General features: G+C 42.9%; 1 protein-coding gene across 1 annotated transcript in view; it reads left to right on the top strand.

Annotated features, from left to right (window-relative positions):
* The first annotated feature begins 7,663 nt into the window (after positions 1 to 7,663).
* Positions 7,664 to 18,698, top strand: part of LOC126272253 (interleukin-1 receptor-associated kinase 1-like) — a 152,706-nt gene continuing 141,671 nt past the window's right edge. The window contains exon 1 of the mRNA XM_049974967.1: positions 7,664 to 7,924. Within this exon, the coding sequence (XP_049830924.1) occupies positions 7,816 to 7,924 (109 nt within the window). The 5' untranslated portion in view covers positions 7,664 to 7,815. The remainder of the gene's footprint in view (positions 7,925 to 18,698) is intronic.

The following is an 18,698-nucleotide window of genomic DNA, read 5'->3' as shown; positions in this document are numbered from 1 at the left end:
AGCTCTATCTTCTTCCCAGAGTAGCCCCCATTGATGTTAATAGCTCCCCATCTCATTACCCTTTGTTTGCCAAGTCGTATTTTAGGAGTCCAGTTAGAGGTGAGACTCCGTCACCTCCAAAGGTCCGAGGCATTTTGCTCTGATTGTTGGCAGCATCATATTTAAATTACCGGGGAAGCAGGTTGCTAGCCTTACTTGCCCCGAGTCCCATTGGGTTTTACTCCTAACGGTTGAGGGACTAACCGGTGGATTTGGTAGTCTTTGCCATATGAGCACCAAGGTGACTATGACTTAGAATATGCCTGTAATGCCCAGCCTTATTCCAAAGTAACTGGTATCCTGACTGTTGGGACCACTTACTTGGCCACTCATACGTTGCCTGTGGTTCATAAACTAGGACATGACTACAGGAACCCACACCCACTGCCAGTGCGAATTGCAGAGTAACCATGTAGATGTAGATATAGATGGAACGATCAGATTACACAAGTAATGGGCAAGGCGAACTCTAGAATGGCGTTTATTGGTAGAATCCTGAAGCGATGCAGTCCTTCAACAAAGGAAGTTGCTTACAATAAGTTAGTTCGTCGAGTCTTAGAGTATTGTTCGTCTGTATGGGACCCTTACCAGTTGGGTTTGATTCAAGAGATTGAGAAGGTCCAAATAAGAGCGGCAAGATTCGTGACTGGTTCATTTAGCCATCGCGAGAGCGCTACAAAACTCATAGTAAGTTTGAAGTGGGACAAACTTGCAGATAGACGACGCGCTAAACGGAAGGGGCTGCTCACTAAATTCCGAAGTCCGATCTTCGCCGAGGATGTAGAGCATATATTATTACCACCGAATTTCAAATCATGCAATGATCACCATTCAAAGATATGGGAAATTGGAGCTCGTACTGAGGCGTTCAGACAGTCGTTTTTCCCTCGCGCCATCCGCGATTGGAACGGGGGGGGGGGGATAAGTCTTTGGTGCGTATTGTGCCCTCTTCTACACACTGCTTGGTGGCTAGTGGAGTATATATGTAGATGTAGATGCTGTCATGAAGCAATTGTTAGCTCCCAAGATGCAAACTGGTTCACAACTGTTGTAACTCATATTTGATATCCTGGATACTGTGATCGGAATAGAATTGACATCTGAGCTAGTTCCAAATACGTTGTATTGGAGACAGATCTGGGGTCTTGCTGGCTCTGGGAATACCTCTATATCATGTGCATGGCTCATAGAAAAATGTGCCATATGTGAACAGACATTGTGGTGTTCAAAAACTGCACCACGTACTGTTGCGTGTGACACAACATATGGTGAAACACGATGTCTGTAATATACTCCTGAGCCCATTAGAATTCCCTCAGTTTTTACCAACTGTGACCTGGAGTCATACCTGATGGCTCCCCACACCACGATGCCAGGAGCATCATGGTTGTGCCTCTCCAAAACATTGGAGGAATGTAATCTCTCGCCAGATTGCTTCCATACACACTGTTGAGGGTCATCTGGGTTTGTGCATAAATGAACAAAATGCGATGCAGTTCATCAGCAGTATATGCATACGAGTCATGATACTACTCCAAACACAGCGATTTGTTTTGCGATGTTAATGGCAGCCTAGACATGGGATGAGAATTCCATAATATCGCTGCTGCTAGTCCCTGACCAATGATGTGGAATGACCCCAGCATGTTGCAGCTACTCCATTAATTGTTCTCAGAAGGCATGTGCAGATGTGAAGGACTTAGCACAAGATGGCAATTCCCTCTTGTGGTGGTCAGATGTAGTCATCTGGAAACCTAACAATGAGTATGACTGCCCCATGTTCCCAGGAAGTACAACCACTCTGGTGGCAGTTCTACCAGTCACAGATGCTTGTCACTCTAGTCAATTACTTAACTGACAGTGGTGTTTATGAAGATATATTGACATCTGACAATGTCTTCTCAATATTTCACTTCTTTTAGTAGGCAGTGTCTAACATAAAAACAGGACTTGGGCTAAAATGGAACTTTGTGGAAATCCTTGTGAAACAGTTTTCCAGAGTAATAAAAATTTCCTTATCTGACATTACGACTACCCTTTGCTTTCTCTCTGCTAAATATGATCTGAATGACTTCAAAGCACTATTGTTGAAACCACATATTTCTAGTTTATGAAGCAGAAGGAAGTAGTTTATACAGTCAAAATTCTTCTAAAGGTCACGTAAAATGCCTTTGGTTTTTGAAACTTGTCCAAAGGTAGGCAAATTTTCTCAACAAATTTGTTGATGGCACATATTGTACACTTGCCTTTCTGGAAGCCAAACTGATTTAACGTCTCAATATTAGATTCTGATGTGACATTTCGGATTTTGCTTTTTAAAAGCTTGGGAGAAGTCTTGTTGCTTGGTAGTTTTCTGTATCTTCTTTTGAGGCTTTCGTGAATAGTGTCTTTACTAGTATGTGCTTTAAAGCACATAGGAAGCACACTTCTTCAAATAACTGATTATTATAGATAGCAGTCCTGATATTATACCAGAAACTGTGCTAATTGCTCTAGTGATTATTTCATCCCATTTAGTCATTTTTTAAAAGTATAATACTACTGTCGCTAAACATTAGCTAACCAACCACTTACAGCAGCATCTGATTTCGATGCATGCAAAAGAAAAGTTCAAATATTTTGATGTTTCTGTCGAATTTACAGCTTCTTTGTCACTAACTCTTTTTCTCTGGAGATTTTTGGAATGTCGGCTATGACACCAAATTCAGATTTTTATGACAGAACCTACTATCTTTGATTTATTTGTTTGATCCAGAATTAACTTTTTATGTGCAGTTTCTTTTACTACATTAACTAGTCTTCTAAATACAGTATTACATAGTTTATAACATCTAAATTTGAATAATATTCAGTTTATAATGTATCTATTTTTTAAAGGTCTTAACAGTTGTACATTTTAGTTCACTTGTCTTTTTTATGGCAGAATCTAGAGGGGAAACAATTTTGGTACAAATGTGCAAAAAAAAAAAAACTTTCGAAACGTCTGTCATAATTTTCAGAATTTTAATTTTGCGATCTAATTGCCAGTTACTTCTACAATAGAACAAGTTTATATTTTGTTTGCTGAAGTACTGTCTATTTCAAGTTTTCCTAGCACTGGTTCATTTACTTTTTGTAGCTCTAAAAACAATACAGAATTTTCTTGCATCATCCAGTTTATAATTTGCCAGAATGTAATCTATAAGCGTTTGCAGTTTGCCCTCTCTGTCTTGTGAATGCTGTGAACTGCACCTTGAAACAAAATACCTGTTGCAACAAGTATGAATTTAAATCTGAAACAACATTTATTGTTTGGTGTGCTCACACAACACAATCTGAGACCACTCTATAAATATAATGAAATAAAACAAAAAATAAATACTAATCCCAGAAATTACATCCAAATGTAATCACTGTACAACTTGCGCTCTTCTACATCTTGATACTTCAAAGCACAAACACTATGCAGCCACTACATCACTCCCCTCCCTCTCCTCCCCTCCATAGGTTAATGATATCCACAATTAAATTTAACCTGGAGTCCATATCACGTGACAACAGGTGTTGCTGTTGTAAATTGTCAGCTGTAACACTCAGTGTCCGTGGTGGGTTATCGACGGCAGCTGGTTGGGTAGTGGGTGGTTCAGACATGTCTGTTGGTGGTGTGGTAACTGATTTGCCTGTGCCAGTATCAGCAGTGCTATATGTTGGTTTAAGGTGGTCAGTGGAAACTGTTGTTGGCTTTCCTATGATGTTGACTCTAAACATTTTATCCTCCCTGCTGAGTACAGTATATAGCCCATTGTATAGTGGTTGCCAAGGTTTAAGTATCATGTCATGCTGAATGACCACTTGTTCGCAGCTTGATAGATTGGCAGAGAAGAATGGGCATCGAGTCACTTGTTTCCTTGCTGTAACAGGCCAAAGTTGCACATCTGTGCACCTAACTTGCTGACAAAATATAAAACATCAATGATAGTGTGCGGCATGCTACATAGGAACTCACCAGGTAGTCTTGTCGGCTGTCTATGTACCAAATCAGTTGTGGAGGTCCAGCAGTACAATCAGTAGTGTCTCAGACCATCACTGTGACCCTTGAGAGTGAAGAGGTGCTTTGAGCTGATGATGTAAGTATTCTGTCAGTCCATTCACTGCCACGTAGTAAGCGGTTGTCTGGGTGTGTTTCGTACCTACGAGGGCGGCAAGTGCCTTGAGTAGATGAGTTCTGAATTGCCTGCCCTGTTCGGTAGTGATACATAACGATACATCGAAACAGGCAGCAATCCATCCTCAGAGAAACGTAGCCACGGCGGTCTCAGCAGAGATTTCGCACATGTGGAGTATCTCTGGCCAGCAAGTGAAACGGTGTATGACAGTCGGACACTGGGTACATACATCTGAGGGTGGCAACAGTCCAACGATGTCTATGTGGACTTGTTCAAACTGTTACATTAGGCGGAATGGACATACTAAGGGGCGTACCAACATGACGAGCGATCTTGTTATGCTGACAGCCATGCACTGGGCAAAGTCCCTGTCAATTTTAGGTCACACAATAGTTCTTTTCAATAACTGCACTGTAGAATGAACATCAGGGTGAAACAGGTCGTGTAGTGACGCAATTGCTTTCCGCCGAAAATTTTGAGACACTAAGGATTGTGGCTTCAATGTAGAGACATAACAATAAAAAAGCATGTATGTTGGTGGCGCCTGAATATTCCACGAGAGAGAGTTTGTACTCGGACATTAAGCCGCCCCTTCGTGTGTAGAAGTTTGATTGTAAACTGCCCAATGAAGTACAGATGACGAAGCTGGCATGGAGATGCTTTGTGAGTGGATGGATGAAATGCAGATGTCAGCGGTTCATGGTCCATGACGAGGGTCGAGTGTCTGCCTTCGAGCATATGTTTGAATATCTTTATTGAATCATATGCTGCTTACTGTTTGTAGTCATAAGTAGTCCAGTTCTGTTGTGAAGGAGATAGCTTTTTGTTATAGGATGCCAAAGATCATTCATCTGCTGTTACAATGCAGCCCCTACTGCCATCACTGATGCGTCAAACATTAAGGCGAGTGGAGCTTGAGGGATAGTCTGTCCACCTGGTCTATGCAAACTGCACAGAAGATCTTTCAGTATAGTGGCCAACATTGCATGATTTCGCACACAACGACTATAAAAGTTGATAACACCTAAAGAAACGCCACAATTTATGAACAATCACTGGTCTTGGATAATTAACTATTGTGTCTACCCAGTCTTGTGGTGACCGAATTTCCTGCACATTGACTGTTTGGCCCAGAAACTGGACTTCTGAAGCTCCAAAGACTCATTTAGAGAGGTTGATATGAAGTCCATGTGAATGAAGGCATGTGAATACCTAGCTTAGATGCCCCAGAACTTGTCTTTGGAGCTGGACATCACTAATAGGCTACTGATGTACACATAAAGGAAGTCCAGGTCTCTCATCACTTTGTCCTTGAAACGCTGGAATGTTTGTGCAATGTTACACGACCCAAATTGCATCCTCGTAAACTCGAGAGGCCGAAGAGGTTAGTGACAGCGTTCTAGATACGTCTTCTGGGGCCACAGGTACCTGATAGTATGCACGCACCAAGTTTAAGGTGGGAAAGATGCGCTTACCGTAGGCGTTAAACCTTTAGTGCTCAATGTGTGGTACCAAGTATCAATCTGGGATTGTCCTTGATTTTAGGTAATAATAATACCACATGGACACGATCCATTGATCTTCTTAGGCATTACATGTAGTGCTGAAGCCCAACTTCTAATCATACTTGATGTTCTGCAGATACTCTGCACAAGCATGGAAGACAATTATTGCTTAGCTACTCTCAGCTTCTCAGGTGTCCAGTGGCGTGGTCGGACATGGACTGGCAGTCCGGGAGTTGTGAGGATGTAGTGTACTGTCGAGTGGCATGTGGGTGTTACGGTCAGTAGCTGTGTGGTGATCTCTTGGAACTGTTTAAGAAGTTAGATGTGGGGTGAGTCACCTGCAATCATTCATGCAGCTGTACCATCTATACAATATGTAATACCTTTTCTGGCCACACTGCACTGCACAAATACTATGACACCACTACATGCTTTATCAGGTTATCAAACTGTGCTAATCAACACATTTATTATGTATATGTTAAAATCAGCAACTATTATAATCTCTTTCTTTTTATCTTTTGTCAGTTTCTTTGAGACTCTTTTGTTACATATTTACATGGATTCTATAAAATGGAATTATTAGAATATTTTGTCCCTCTAATCTATGAAGCAACTTACAAGTACAGCCACATCGTTTAGAAAATTAAAATCATCTGTTTCCTAGCATGTCAAAGATTTGTTCATAAGTATTCAGCAACCCCCACGAATTTTGTTATAACTACTGTAACTACTGTCTACAACATAGTCCTCCAATTTATTGAGGAATTTGATGTGGTCTTTTGTTAGTGTTAAGTGTTCATTTAGACAATATACTGTAATACTTTCCATTTTGACAGAAATTTTTTTACATCGCCAATTTTTGCCTCTCTGCCATCTTTCTTGCTTTGTTTTCTACATAAGTCATTTATGTTTAAATGCATAAAAAATGTGCTTTTACTTTTACCTATGATTTTAAGAATAGCTTTTCTTAAGTGTTTCTTTTAAATATTTTATTCCCTTAGGCAGCTTGTCGCACCCATCACTCACATATTATTTCACTTACTGTTTACAATTTTGCACATGCTAATAAACTTCTTGCTTAATTTTATCAACCCATATCTGTTAAATTACAGACCATCCTATGCGAAAAGGTATTATTGTTATATATAAATTTATTAGGATTAATAAATATTGTTGCTAACCTCTTACACTGTCCTCTGACATGGTATTTTATTTTGTCTGTATATTTATCGCTCACTGATTACTGATCTTCTGTGGGTAGTGACACTTACTGTTATTCTTGAGGCTGCAAACACGTTTTTTGCTGTTCAGTCACATTTCTTGTTTCAGAACAGCTATGAAGGGAATTTGTCTCTCAGTGGGTAAAAACTGATTTGTAATTAGCATTATAATTAACACGTTCTTTTGACTTTTTGGCTTCCAAATGACTATTTAGCTTATTAGTTCTTAACTATGGGAGAGCAATGATTTTGCAACTTGAAGGTGTTATTTCTTGGAGTATATAATGCCGATTTTTAGAAATGCGTTTTCGACAATTTGTTTAACACTGTGCGTACTATTTTTGTACTTTATGTTGGTCCTTTTTTATTTGCACGTTGTTTATTAATTGTAGTTTCTATCTCTCTACTGAAGTCATTCATATTAAGCACACGTACCTTTTGTGTTTCGTTACCGTAACAACACTTTAATCTGTAACCAATATTTTTTCCCTTTTGACTCTCACATTTTCCTCTTGCAATGATTTTATTTCACCTTTAAGAGCTTCAGTGTCTCGCATACCTTACGATTTTTGGTGTTGATTGAACTGTTACTACACTGATCTTTTGGCACTATCGTTATCTATTGCTTTACTTTAATGTCAGTATTTAATTTTTTGTGATTCTGTAACCGGAGGGGCGCCGTTTGACTGGTGTCGACATTAATTATGTTCGATACCTAGCGTAACAGTATCCACTGCCTTCTAAACGAATGACAGTGATTACCGCCTTCTTAGCAGATTGAGTGAAAACAGCTGTTGCAGTGAGAGTAGTTGACTGTTGAGTATTGTGTTAGTGTGCGGTGAGAGGAGTGGGATATTTTGAATTTAGGTTGTGATTGTGTAACAAGTGTAAACAGATGACAAAATGACCAGTACAAATTCGAGAGAAGTTAAATATATTTACCAACTACCATACTATGAACACAAAGAGCTGTGCCGTTTGTTGGATCACAATGACAAGTGGGAAGAGCTTGGTAAGTTCCCTGTTCTGGAGGCGGCAAGAACAGGAAGTACATAAGTTTAGCGTCCTATAACCCTAAGATATGTATATTGATAAGATGATGGACTTTGTGAATGTAGTGCAATGTGTACCAATTTGCTTTAAATAAATGATATCCTAGTATGTGAAGAGGGAAACTGACAGAACATAGCAATAACGCAAAAGTTGTGAAGAAAAATGGTTTCTACCGTTAAAACATTAGAAACCGTATAAATAAAAGTAAGGCGACAGTTGACACATTTACAAGCTAATATAATGTTACTGTAGAATTATGGAAGGGGAGTGACTAAGCGCAAAAAATCTCTGTTTGGACAGAAACCAGTAAAATTTGCCAATACTGTTTTGAACAACTTTTTAAATGTTTTTCTAGAATGAGTGAACCTAGAAGGAAAAAAAAAAAGAAAAGAAAATCGGGGCTGGTAGTACCAACTGCTTAAAGGCTACTAACATGATATACCTTAAGATTCATCAAACACTTGAAATGTTAATAAGATTATCTAGATTTAATCAGACTTTGATAACTATTTTGTGTTTGAAAGCACTGCAGTGGTTAAGAGTAAACTATTTCTTTTCATGGGATAACTTGATCATCAACTTATTAAAGGCTTTGTTTACATCTTGACTGTTTATTATTAGTATGAAACTATGAATGTCAAAGCAATGACTTTGACATGTAGAGTTGTTGATATCTAGCCTTGGATTATACCCCAATAGGGATTGAAGATCATTGTGCAACAACCACTGGAAAACTGGTATAGACCTGTATTAAACTATCATTTTTGAAAGCTGTTAATATATTACATGTCTAGCAATTGGGATCAGAGCAAAAAAGGAAAGTAGTTTATAATACATAGTAATGACTTGGTCATGAAAATTATGAAAACCAATGTGAAAGATGGTGGGAAGACATTTACAAAACACAGTATTAATTTGAACAATTGATTACTTTTCAGATATTTTCCGTCAAATTTTGAGTGCTGTTTTGCTTAAAAAATTATTTGTAAATAAATCAGGAGGAGGAACAAGGTATTTTAATGTTTCTTTTGCTGGGAAGAGAAATCTGCACCTAATTCACATAACATGTTGTAAACAAGACTTACAATAAGTGCCAATAAATTGTCCAGTATGCTGTCATAAAAATGTATTTATACATCGAGGCTTCATCTGATAGTGATACAGTATTTGTCATCATATTAGTATGAAAATAAAAACAGACAAATGGTGAAGAACAAAACATTCTGAAACACTAGAAACATGAAATGAATAAAAACAGTGAAGTAAATGGAACTGACTTCCCAGGTAACAGTTTTCACAGAAATGAAGATTCTTAGAAGTCATCGTCCATAAATTTCGTTGATTAATTCCTCATAGTGGTTCCAAAGAGATCAGTCACTTATAAACAACCTGGTAAAGTTTTCAGTGGTTATCCTAGGCCTAAGTCACATCAGGCAAATGCCAGGCTGTTTCCTGGTTCCTTCAGCTAGGCTGTGGCCAACCACCTGCCCCAATCCTCATAAAAATTTCTTTAAATATTGTCTAAATCTGTACATTAAAGCCATTTATTTTCATTGTATTATGATAACAAATTTGGTATCATTGCATCTACATACATGTTCCACAAACCACAATTCATTGCATGGCAGAGGGTATCGTGTATCACTGTTAGTTATTCTCTACCCTCTTCCACTCGGGAACTGAACAAGCAGAAGAAAAGTGACTGTTTATATGTTTCTGTTGAAGCCCTGTTTATTATTATTATTATTATTATTATTTTTTTTTTTATCTTTGCCGTCCTTACATGAGATGTGTGTTGATGATAGTAGAATTGTTCTGCAGTCTGTCACAAATGCTACTTATCTAAACTTTCTCAGTAGTGTTTCATGAAAAGAACATCATCTTCCTTCTATGAATTAACTTTTAAATTTATGTAGAATTTCATTAAAAGTCACTTGTGGATGAAACCTACTGGTGACAAATCTAATGCCATGCTCCTGTATTGCTTCAATGTCTTTCTTTAATGCAACTGGCAGGGACCCCAAATACTCCAGCAGTGGGTCTACTCAAGAATGTGTCACACGACAGTTCTCTATGCAGTCTCCATTGTAGTTAAACTGCATTTTCATGTATTTCTCACAATAAATTGAGGTCGACCATTCACCTTATGTACAACTGACCATACGTGCTTATTACATTTCATGGACTCCTACAACATGACACCTAGATATTTAATAGATGTGACTGTATCAAGCAGCACACTAGTAATAATATATTCAAACAAAATGGGTTTGTTTTCCCTACTTGTCTTCATTAACTTACATTTTTTCCACATTTAGGTCAAGTTGCCATCTATCACACCAAATAGAATTCCTGTTCAAGGCATCTTTTATCCTTCTACAGTCAGTTGGCCCTTCCAGTACACAACAGCATCATCAACAACTAATAGCATACTACTTCTTAACTGATCTGTCAGATCGTTTACATATATAGAGAACAAGGGGTCCTATAACACTTCTCTGGGGTGCTCTGGGCTATACCTCTGTCTCAGATTAACCCTTACTGTCCAGGTCAGTGTACTGGGTTCTATTACTCAAAAAGTGTTTCAACAATTTGCATATCTGAGAACCTGTTCCATATGCTCAGACATTCATTAACAGTCTCCAGTGTGACATTGTGTCAGATGCTTTCCAGTAATCCAGGAGTCTAGAAACTCCCTGTTGCCCTTAATCCATGGTTTGCAGCTTACCGTGTGAAAAAAAAGGGTAAGTTGAGTTTCACATGGGATAAAAAATTTAGTTACAAATAGAGATCACTTTAAAAGGAGCCTGAAAGACTTACTAGTGGCCAACTCCTCCTACTCCATTGACGAATTTTTTAATATAAACAAATGATGTGTTGTATGTATTTATACTATTAGTATTGTTATTTCAGCTTAAAAAATAAAAAAATGGTGACATGTTCCACATCCACGAGGATCTCCTCACCCACCCTGTTGCTCCTGCGCCACCTACCTTGGGAGCAACACCTACCCCCCACCCCACCCATTGGGGACGTCCATCCCTGCTTCTAAGCCGGAGAAGAGTCCAACTTCTTCGGTTCCTCTCGCTCACAAGGGGTCCCTTGGTTCCCTCCATTCCCAGGTTTCCACAAGTGGGAAGGATGACACCCGGCAATGGCATAAGTGCCCACAAACAGCTGGTCGTAGGGCTTTGCGATCCTCCTCCATCCCGGAGACTGAATCAGTGACCCCTCCTAGCCAGTGAAACCAAAGGAGCAGCAAGAAAAGCCCAAGAAGAAGATCTCTAAGATGAAGGAACTTGTGGTCTGAGGGCAAGGTAGAGATTCTGGCGTCCACTGAGGACCTAGATCTCGCCAGACTCTCAGACACAATGGATGTCACTCGCACAGGTACTTAGTTAGTGGCAGCAGGTGACCCAGTAGCATAATCCGCCTCCTCGGTCCCTTAACGCCTCTCTCGACCAAGGACAATGTCATCCTCCAGTGGAACTGCAGCGGTTTTTTCCACCATCTTACTGAGCTCCGACAACTTTTCAGCCTTCACCCTTTCCTCTGCATTGCTCTTCAGGAAACTTGGTTTCTGGCGATGCGAACCCCTGCCCTCCATGGCTATTGGGGTTATTATAAGAACTGGGCAGCTTATGAGAGGTGACTGCATCTACGCCCTTCAGCCCCTTCACAGCTAGTCTGTCACTACACACACACCTTTAGAGGCTTTCGCTATTTGGGTGTGGATGCCTCAGGCTGTTACTGTCTAAAGTCTCTATCTTCCACCGGATGGTGATGTCCCGCAGTATGTCCTGGCTGTGCTGGTAGCCCAGTCGCCACCACCTTTTCTGTTACTGGGCGACTTCAACGCCCATAACCCTCCGTGGGGTGGATCAGTGGCAACAGGTTGAGGCAGCATCATTGAGCACGTATTGGCATGGCTCGACCTTCCTCTTTTAAATAATGGTGCCTTCACACATTTCGTGTGGCGTATGGCATGTACTCAGCCTTCGAACTTTCGATCTGCAGTCCTAGCCTATTACCATCTGTCCAGGAGTGTGCATGACGACTTGTGCGGTAGTGACCACTTTTCGATTTTTCTGTCACTGTCACAGCGTCACTCTTCTGGCCGCCCCTGCAGATGGGCTATGGATAAGGCTGACTGGGACTTGTTTACCTCCATTGTCACTATTGAGCCTCGTTCCAATGACGCCACTGATGCGGTGGTTCACTCGGTCACCACCAGCATCATTACTGCCACAGAATCTGCCATTCCCTGTTCTTCTGGGTCTCCTCGGCGGAGGACTGTGCCTTGGTGGTTGCCGAAGACTGCTGAGGCGATTAAAGATTGCGGGCGGGCACTCCAGCATCACAAGCGGCATCCCTCATTGGAAAACCTCCTAAACGGCTCCGTGCGCGAGCCTGCAAGCAGGAGTGCTGGGAAAGGTATGTCTCCACCATTGGCCTCCGTACCTCTCCATCGCAGGTTTAGGCGCAGATTAGATGACTATATGGCTTTTGGACCCCCGTCAGTGTACCTGCGTATTCACTGAATGGAGCAATCTGTACTGACTCCGGCACAATTGCAAACCGCGTAGTGGAGCATTTTGCTCAGAGTTCCACTTCTGCAAATTACCCACTGGCCTTCCGCTCCCTGAAAGAGCAGTTGGAACGTCGGAGCCTTTCATTTGACACGCGACAACCTGAATCGTACAATGCTCCGTTTCGTGAGTTGGAATTCCAAAGTGCCCTAGCCGTGTGCCCTGAGACGGCTCCCGGGCCAGATTGCATCCACTGTCAGATTCTCAAACACCTCTCGGTGGACTGCGAGTGACACCTCCTAGACGTTTTCAACCGTATCTAGGTTGAGGATGAGCTCCCGTTGCAGTGGCGGGAAAGCACCGTAATCCCCTAGTTGAAACCTGGCAAGAATCCACTGGAGGTGGACAGTCGCTGCCCCATTAGCCTCGCCAACGTTCTTTGCAAGTTGCTCGAACACATGGTGAGCTGGAGATTGAGTTGGCTGCTTGAGTCCTGGGGCATTCTGGCTCTGTCTCAGGGTGGGTTCCATAACAGCCACTCTGCTGCCGATAATCTGGTGTGCCTGGAGTCTGCCGTCCGTACAGCCTTTGCCCGCTGTCAGCATCTGGTCGCTGTCTTTTTTGACTTGCGGAAGGCATACGATGTGACATGGCGACATCACATCCTCTCTCCGCTTCATGGTTGGGGTCTTAGGGGTCCGCTCCCGATTTTCATACAAAATTTTCTGTCGCTTCGTTCCTTCCATGTGCATATTTCCTCCTGAGTTCAGGTGATTGGGTTGCCACAAAGATCTTTCTTAAGTGTCTGCCTCTTTTTTATTGCAATTAATGGGCTTGCTGTGGCAGTGGGAACGTCTGTCTCAGCTTCCTTGTATGCTGACGATTTCTGCCTTAATATAGATCCATTGGCATGGCAGCTGCATGGCGCTATCCGAAAGGCGCAGGCTTGGGATGTAGTGCATGGCTTCCAGTTTTCAGCTGCCAAGATCTGCATTATGCATTTGTGCCGGCGACATACTGTTCACCCTGAGCCATGGCTTTATCTTTATGGCGAACCTCTTGCTGTGGTTGAGAAGCTTCGGTTTTTGGCATTGATTTTTGATACCCCGTTGACTTGGCTGCCTCATATACAGCATCTTAACAAATGTGCTGGCGGCATCTTAACGCTCTTTGTTGCTTGAGTCACACAAGCTGGGGTGCCAATTGGTCTATCCTACTACAGCTGTACCATGCATTAATTCAGTCCCGTCTAGATTATGGGAGCCTGGCTTACGGTTTGACATACACTTCCGCATTTCGGTTGCTGGACTCCATCCTTCACAGCGGGGTCCAACTTCCCACTGGAGCTGTCTGAACAAGCCCTGTCAACAGCATACTTGTGGAGGCTGAAGACCCTCCATTGCGGTTCTGGCACCAACAATTACTGGCCGCTTATGCTACACATGTTTGTAGTTTGCACAGGCATCCCAATTAGCGTCTCCTGTTCCCTTATTTGGTCGTCCATCTTCCAGAACAGCGGCCCCGGTCAGGGTGTACAATCGCGGTTTGCATCAGACCCCTTCTCTCTGCGCTTGATGGTTTCAGTCTTCCATCTCTGTTCCCGGCCCACCTGCGTATACCCCCGTGGTATGTGCCCTGCCCATGCCTTCGGCTCGATTTCTACATCTACATGACTACTCTGCAATTCACATTTAAGTGCTTGGCAGAGGGTTCATCGAACCACAGTCATACTATCTCTCTACCATTCCACTCCCGAACAGCGCGCGGGAAAAACGAATGCCTAAACCTTTCTGTTCGAGCTCTGATTTCTCTTATTTTATTTTGATGATCATTCCTGCCTATGTAGGTTGTGCTCAACAAAATATTTTCGCATTCGGAAGAGAGAGTTGGTGACTGAAATTTCATAAATAGATCTCGCCGCGACGTAAAACGTCTTTTCTTTAATGACTTCCATCCCAACTCGCGTATCATATCTGCCACACTCTCTCCCCTATTACGTGATAATACAAAACGAGCTGCCCTTTTTGCACCCTTTCGATGTCCTCCATTAATCCCACCTGGTAAGGATCCCACATTGCGGAGCAATATTCTAACAGAGGACGAACGAGTGTAGTGTAAGCTGTCTCTTTAGTGGACTTGTTGCATCTTCTAAGTGTCCTGCCAATGAAACGCAACCTTTGGCTCGCCTTCCCCACAATATTATCTATGTGGTCTTTCCAACTGAAGTTGTTCGTAATTTTAGCACCCAGGTACTTAGTTGAATTGACAGCCTTGAGAATTGTACTATTTATCAAGTAATCGAATTCCAATGGATTTCATTTGGAACTCATGTGGATCACCTCACACTTTTCGTTATTTAGCGTTAACTGCCACCTGCCACACCATACAGCAATCTTTTCTAAATCGCTTTGCAACTGATACTGGTCTTCGGATGACCTTACTAGACGGTAAATTACAGCATCATCTGTGAACAACCTAAGAGAACTGCTCAGATTTTCACCCAGGTCATTTATATACACTCCTGGAAATTGAAATAAGAACACCGTGAATTCATTGTCCCAGGAAGGGGAAACTTTATTGACACATTCCTGGGGTCAGATACATCACATGATCACACTGACAGAACCACAGGCACATAGACACAGGCAACAGAGCATGCACAATGTCGGCACTAGTACAGTGTATATCCACCTTTCGCAGCAATGCAGGCTGCTATTCTCCCATGGAGACGATCGTAGAGATGCTGGATGTAGTCCTGTGGAACGGCTTGCCATGCCATTTCCACCTGGTGCCTCAGTTGGACCAGCGTTCGTGCTGGACGTGCAGACCGCGTGAGACGACGCTTCATCCAGTCCCAAACATGCTCAATGGGGGACAGATCCGGAGATCTTGCTGGCCAGGGTAGTTGACTTACACCTTCTAGAGCACGTTGGGTGGCACGGGATACATGCGGACGTGCATTGTCCTGTTGGAACAGCAAGTTCCCTTGCCGGTCTAGGAATGGTAGAACGATGGGTTCGATGACGGTTTGGATGTACCATGCACTATTCAGTGTCCCCTCGACGATCACCAGAGGTGTACGGCCAGTGTAGGAGATCGCTCCCCACACCATGATGCTGGGTGTTGGCCCTGTGTGCCTCGGTCGTATGCAGTCCTGATTGTGGCGCTCACCTGCACGGCGCCAAACACGCATACAACCATCATTGGCACCAAGGCAGAAGCGACTCTCATCGCTGAAGACGACACGTCTCCATTCGTCCCTCCATTGACGCCTGTCGCGACACCACTGGAGACGGGCTGCACGATGTTGGGGCGTGAGCGGAAGACGGCCTAACGGTGTGCGGGACCGTAGCCCAGTTTCATGGAGACGGTTGCAAATGGTCCTCGCCGATACCCCAGGAGCAACAGTGTCCCTAATTTGCTGGGAAGTGGCGGTGCGGTCCCCTACGGCACTGCGTATGATCCTACGGTCTTGGCGTGCATCCGTGCGTAGCTGCGGTCCGGTCCCAGGTCGACGGGCACGTGCACCTTCCGCCGACCACTGGCGACAACATCGATGTACTGTGGAGACCTCACGCCCCACGTGTTGAGCAATTCGGCGGTACGTCCACCCGGCCTCCCGCATGCCCACTATACGCCCTCGCTCAAAGTCCGTCAACTGCACATACAGTTCACGTCCACGCTGTCGCGGCATGCTACCAGTGTTAAAGACTGCGATGGAGCTCCGTACGCCACGGCAAACTGGCTGACACTGACGGCGGCAGTGCACAAATGCTGCGTAGCTAGCGCCATTCGACGGCCAACACCGCGGTTCCTGGTGTGTCCGCTGTGCCGTGCGTGTGATCATTGCTTGTACAGCTCTCTCGCAGTGTCTGGAGCAAGTATGGTGGGTCTGACACACCGGTGTCAATGTGTTCTTTTTTCCATTTCCAGGAGTGTAGATCAGGAACAGCAGAGGTCCCAGGACGCTTCCCTGGGGAACACCTGATATCACTTCAGTTTTACTAGATGATTTGCCGTCTATTACTAAGAACTGCGACCTTCCTGACAGGAAATCATGAATCCAGTCGCACAACTGAGATGATACCCCATAGGGCCGCAGCTTGATTAGAAGTTGCTTGTGAGGAATGGTGACAAAAGCTTTCTGGAAATCTAGAAATACGGAATCAACTTGAGATCCCCTGTCGATAGCGGCCATTACTTTGTACGAATCAAGTGTTAGTTGCATGCACAAGAACAATGTTTTCTGAAACCATGCTGATTACTTATCAATAGATCGTTACCTTCGAGGTGATTCATAATGTTTGAATACAGTATATGCTCCAAACCTCTACTGCAAACTGACGTCAATGATATAGGTCTGTAGTTCGATGGATTACTCCTACTACCCTTCTTAAACACTGGTGCGACCTGCGCAATTTTCCAATCTGTAGGTACAGATTTATCGGTGAGCGAGTGGTTGTATATGATTGCTAAGTAGAGAGCTGTTGTATCAGTGTAATCTGAAAGGAACCTAACTGGTATACAATCTGGACCTGAAGATTTGCCCGTATCAAGCAATTTGAGTTGCTTCGCAGCCCGTAAGGTATCTACTTCTAAGAAACTCATGCTAGCAGCTGTTCGTGTTTCAAATTCTGGAATATTCCATTCGTCTTTCCTGGTGAAGGAATTTCGGAAAACTGCGTTCAATAACTCCGCTTTAGCGGCACAGTTGTCGGTAACAGTACCATCGGCACTGTACAGCAAAGGTATTGACTGCATCTTGCCGCTTGTGTACTTTACATATGACCAGAATTTCTTCGAATTTTCTACCAAATTTTGAGACAATGTTTCGTTGTGGAACCCATGAAAGGTATCTCGATTTGAAGTCCATGCCAAATTTCCCGCGTCTATAAATTTTAGCCAGTCTTCGGGATTTCGCGTTCTCCTGAACTTCGCATGCTTTTTCCGTTGCCTCTGCAACAGCGTTCGGAACTGTTTTGTGTACCATGGGAGATCAGTTCCATCTCTTACCAATTTATGAGGTATGAATCTCTCAATTGCTGTTGCTACTGTATCTTTGAATTTGAGCCACATCTCATCTACATTTGCATAGTCAGTTGGGAAGGAATGGAGATTGTCTCTTAGGAAGGCTTCTAGTGACACTTTATCCGCTTTTTTAAATAAAATTATTTTGTGTTTGTTTCTGGTGGATTTGGAAGAAACTGTATTGAGCCTAGCTACAACGAACTTGTGATCACTAATCCCTGTATCAGTCATGATGCTCTCTATTAGCTCTGGATTGTTTGTAGCTAAGAGGTCAAGTGTGTTTTCCCAACCATTTACAATTTGCGTGGGTTCGTGGACTAACTGCTTGAAATATTTTTCGGAGAAAGCATTTAGGACAATCTCGGAAGATGTTTTCTGCCTACCACAAGTATTTTTGCCAACATATCAAGGGAATGTTGAAGTCCCCCCCAACTATAACTGTATGAGTGGGGTATTTATTTGTTACGAGACTCAAATTTTCTCTGTACTTTTCAGTAACTATATCATTGGAGTCTGGGGGTCGGTAGAAGGAGCCAATTACTAACTTAGTTCACCTGGGGTGAAGAATGGTGCGCCCTTCCTTCACCCAACAAACTTTGGACCATCAAGGAGGCTATGGGTTTCTTGCAAGGACTCTGTTGTCCTCTCCCGGCCTTGCGTTGGCCACACCTGGGTGACGCACATCTATTTATTGTGCGATGAGGACCCACCTTTATGTCTGCGGGTCAGCTTTGACTGTGGTCCACATCTGCTGCACTTTTATCAGATGACTTTGCGATGGCAGATTTAGTTTAGAGTTTTATTCATGCATGGGGTTTTTATAGCTTGATCTAAGTGTTTGTCCTTTTTTTGTGTTGGGTCTGACCTTTGGCCTATGATTTTAGACTGGGGTTTTTAGTGCATTTCTTGGTGGTTGGCTTCCCCCCGGCCCCATGTGGTCAGCCAACCACTGTCACTCTTAGTGTAATTTTAATTCCTTTTGTCTGGTCTCTGTCTGTGTCTTTCTTGTCCTGTGTCATCTCTTGTCAACTCCATTGTTTGTTTCTATTCCTTGTGGGTGTTTAAAGTTCATGGAAAAAGGGACCGATGTCCCCAGTAGTCTGGTCCCTTCAATCCCATAAACAACAACCACCACCACCACCACTACCAATAACTTATTTTCAACATCACAGGCAC

Source organism: Schistocerca gregaria, chromosome 5 (assembly GCF_023897955.1).
Source record: "Schistocerca gregaria isolate iqSchGreg1 chromosome 5, iqSchGreg1.2, whole genome shotgun sequence".
NCBI lineage: Eukaryota > Metazoa > Arthropoda > Insecta > Orthoptera > Acrididae > Schistocerca > Schistocerca gregaria.
This window is presented reverse-complemented; position numbering and strand designations above follow the sequence as displayed.